This window comes from Pan troglodytes, chromosome 7 (assembly GCF_028858775.2).
Source record: "Pan troglodytes isolate AG18354 chromosome 7, NHGRI_mPanTro3-v2.0_pri, whole genome shotgun sequence".
NCBI classification, from domain to species: domain Eukaryota; kingdom Metazoa; phylum Chordata; class Mammalia; order Primates; family Hominidae; genus Pan; species Pan troglodytes.
This window is the reverse complement of record NC_072405.2, coordinates 42,359,020-42,363,045: the sequence shown is the minus strand read 5'-3', so window position 1 is coordinate 42,363,045 and position 4,026 is coordinate 42,359,020. Positions and strand designations below refer to the sequence as shown.

The following is a 4,026-nucleotide window of genomic DNA, read 5'->3' as shown; positions in this document are numbered from 1 at the left end:
GCAGAGAGGACAACAGTGACTGAGGCATATGCGAAAGGGAAATTTGGCACATTATCCAAAGAAAGCTGCTTCACCATTTAAAATAGTTTCGTGTCTCACCTCCAGTGACTTTTTTATTTAAGAAAATCAATGGTCCACTTAAAATTCCCTTGTGCATGGGAATGTGGTGCCATGTAAATATTTGTTTGCTGCTCTCTCTCTCAGAGCCAAGCACCAGCTTTGCAGGTGGGATTACTTAATTGGCAATTATTAAATAAATTTAAAAGAGCCATGATTAGCAGACTAATTGCTGACCAGCAGTTCTATTGAATCTGTTTCCAATGCAAATGTCTCCTCTTCTCTTGGCTCAAGGTAATCAAGCTTTTCTTTGCAATTTTTCAGAAATCTTTGAAGTGTTTCTGCACAATCCAAATAGTCACTCACTAGTATGAAAGTTTTCCCTTGAAAGCTGGAATCAGGCACTTTTGCCTCTGGAAAGGGAAGGAAAAGTGGCAGACCTAGTTGTATTGTATTGTTTTCTTAGTTTCTCCAGGGAGAAAATGGAACTGATCAACTTAAAAAGAACTAGTTACCCAAGATAGCTATTTAATGGAGAAAGACAAACCTGGTAATCAAAATAGACTGGTTATATTCAATACTGAAGGATAAATTTCTTTATAAGGTGCTGTGTTGTACTGATACTGTCTAAGATCTCTTTAGTGGAAAATTTATTTGAGGACTACCTCTAATCACCAGAAAATCAAGCATTTCCTGACATCATCTGAGCATCCTTACCTGGACTCTGCCTCTCTCCTACCTAGCACTCCCTTTGCCCACAGCTCCGCTCCAACCCTGTCCCTTTTTAGTGCCAAGACTGCTTCAAGTTGCTGCTCATCCAGGGGTACATCCCCCATTCTTCCTTAGTTATTTTTATCTTTTCTCACATTTCTAAATAACACCACTTCTTTAGGTAGAAACTTCCCACCACCTGGCTTATCTGAACCTCTAGCCTATATCCATAGAATTATGTTGAGTAAATAGCCTGTCCCTATTACTCCTATTCTGCCCACACCATAGATCTGCTGTGGATGTCATCCATTGACCTACCCCAATTGGAAGCCAGAAGGCAAGGGAGCTAGGTGATTGTAGAAGTCAGCCTCCTGTAGCAAAGGGCAGGGCAGAAAAGTAATGAATGAATTCAGAATGGTGGGGATGAAACAGAGAATAGCCAACACAGGGTCTCTTTTTATAGGACAACCAAAAGTTGTATACATCGTTCTACTTTTGGTCTTTATTGAGACTCTTAGTAATGTTTGTTAAATTCCCACTATGTGTGGTGTGCATCTTTCTTTGAAATAACAAGAATATAAACATTCTTCAGTTGCCCCCTCCTTCTTTCCTTTTTGTTTTTTCTTCAAGGTTTTGCTGAATGGCTACCTTCCCCTGGATTTCTTAATTCATTTATTTCTACTAAATAAATAAGCCTGGTGCCTCCCTTCACCTATATAATAGATTTCCCTTTGCATCTTTATTGTCTATTCAACATTGACAAGTACATTTGGCAAATGGTAAGCATGCAATAAACATTAACTATTTTTATTTTTATTCCTCTCCTAAGAAATTCTTGCCTAATTAAATAAGGGCAAAAGGAGGCTATTGAGATAATGAGAAAATTTATAGATTTTTAAAAATTTTCATTAATCTAATTAAGATTTTAAACCTAACTTCCAGTTTTAGAAACAAGGAGGTGAAGAAACAAGTTGAACAACACCCCTCCACCAAAAAATTAAAAATCCAGAACAAATTAAAAATGTGAGTCACTCCACAAGAAAACTGCCTACTTTCTTCAATAAGTCAACGTGCAGTAAAAAGGGAATAGGGGACTTTGTATATCAGAGTTTATCTAACTTTTCTGTAAAAGACCAAATAGCAAATATTTCAGGCTTTGCAGGCCATGTCATCTTGGTTACAACTACTCAACTCTTAAAGTCATAGGTAATACTTAAACAAATGGAATGGCTGTGTTCCAATAAAAATGTATTTACCATAAAATAGGCTGCAGGCCAGATTTGGCCAGCTCTTAATTCCTCTTCTATATTTAAGGAGGTTAAGAGATATAACAACCTAACAAACAAGTACACAATGGGCATTTTTAACTCAAAAGTTTTTATCAAGGTGTGGGAATAGGGGAAGGGGAGTTGAAAGAAGTCACAGGTTTCAGGGGCATGCAAAGGTCAGTAGAGAAATGAGGCCTGGGCAGTGTGTTGTTGGAAAAAGTACACACACAAAATGGCACCACCTGTAGGCTATTTATATATATTTATTTTATGTCCAGCAGTCGTCTATTTGATATGGACAGGAGGCACGAGGGTGGGGTCCCTGGAGAGAGGGCTTTACCCTCAAGCCTGGACCATGGCCCTAAGTGAGAACAAGAATTTCAGTTTTTGTGCCCAAATGTTGCCTTTTGGCCCAAAATACCTGCCTATTCTGTACCCATATAAACCTCAGACCCCAGGCTCCACAAGCAGCAGAGCAGCAGACAAGGAGAGAAAAGAGGAAGCATCTGAACATTGAGAGTTCACCTGAGCATGGTCAGAAAGGAGATCGACCAAACAGAACAGCCGAGCTCCAGGGGAAGATCATCTTCCCACCCCACCCCATCCCCTCTCCAGCTCCCCATCCCACTGACAGCCACCTCCATCACTCAATAAAATCCCCACATTCACTATCCTTAAGTCCATGTGACCTGATTCCTACTGGATGCTGGACAAGAATCCAGGATTCACTGAGTGTGGGAACCCAAAAAGGCTGTCACATTGACTCTTCACTGAGCGGTTTAACACCTAAGCCATCCCCAGACAGCAGGACTAAGAGAGCATTGTAATACTCCTAGACACTGCCATGGGGCAAGGGCCCAAAAGCACTCACCCTGGCTCCTGCACCTGCTCACCTATGTGCTCCCCATCCTGTAAGGGGTTTGAGCATGTGGCAGCCAAACAAATGAGCCACACTCCTGTTGCAAGTCCCATGAAAGGGTACAGGGAAGTCTCCCATTTCATCTTCACACTACTTCCTCTGACATCCCATCACCATGGCACTCAAAATGTAATGACAGCACATATCTTTTACATATTTGTTGCAAATGCAGCAATTTGGACAATATATTCAAGAGAGCCATCATTATCCCCAGTCTGCATCTCCCATCCACCCTCTCCTCAGGCAATTGTGCTTTGGGTGGTGAGGTGTCATCTGCTATTTATTCCCTTAAGTAGTCCTCAATATTATCCTGAATAATTCTTTTTTACATTACCAAAAAAAGTCAGTTAAAAGTTACAGAATTCAGAGAGTGCGGACGTCCGGTTTCGCAGTGGGAGTCTTCATTGTGCCAGTGACTAAAAAGAGAATTAAATATGGGTGATGTTGAGAAAGGCAAGAAGATTTTTATTATGAAGTGTTCCCAGTGCCACACTGTTGAAAAGGGAGGCAAGCACAAGATTGGGCCAAATCTCCATGGTCTTTTCGGGTGGAAGACAGGTCAGGCCCCTGGATACTCTTACACAGCCGCCAATAAGAACAAATGCATCATCTGGGGAGAGGATACACTGATGGAGTATTTGGAGAATCCCAAGAAGTACATCCCTGGAACAAAAATGATCTTTGTCAGCATTAAGAAGAAGGAAGAAAGGGCAGACTTGATAGCTTATCTCAAAAAAGCTACTAATGAGTAATAATTGGCCACTGCCTTATTTATTACAAGACAGAAATGTCTCATGACTTTTTTATGTGTACCATCCTTTAATAGATCTCATACACCAGAATTCAGATCATGAATGACTGACAGAATATTTTATTGGGCAGTCCTGATTTAAAACTAAGCCTGGCTTGTGGTTAAATGAATATGTTCAGTTTTTGAATTTTAATAGTAACTCCAATTCAGTAAATGCTATCACTGTTTACCCCTTTTAAAGATATGATTAGACTTCATTAGTAATGTTCAACTTTTCACAAAGATGATGAGTGCCATCTTAAAACTTATACTGGAGATTG

The 4,026-nt window shown here is 40.2% G+C and overlaps 1 protein-coding gene across 1 annotated transcript; it reads left to right on the top strand.

The window, feature by feature from the left end:
• The first annotated feature begins 3,354 nt into the window (after positions 1 to 3,354).
• Positions 3,355 to 3,812, top strand: LOC129135691 (cytochrome c-like). The gene has a single exon (XM_054656642.2). The coding sequence runs from the start codon at positions 3,390 to 3,392 to the stop codon at positions 3,705 to 3,707; it is 318 nt and encodes a 105-aa protein (XP_054512617.1). The 5' UTR covers positions 3,355 to 3,389; the 3' UTR covers positions 3,708 to 3,812.
• Positions 3,813 to 4,026: the final 214 nt, after the last annotated feature.

Coding starts and splice junctions, on each gene's coding strand:
- LOC129135691 (XM_054656642.2), top strand. CDS start 3,390: ATGGGTGATGTTGAGAAAGGCAAGAAGATTTTTATTATGAAGTGTTCC.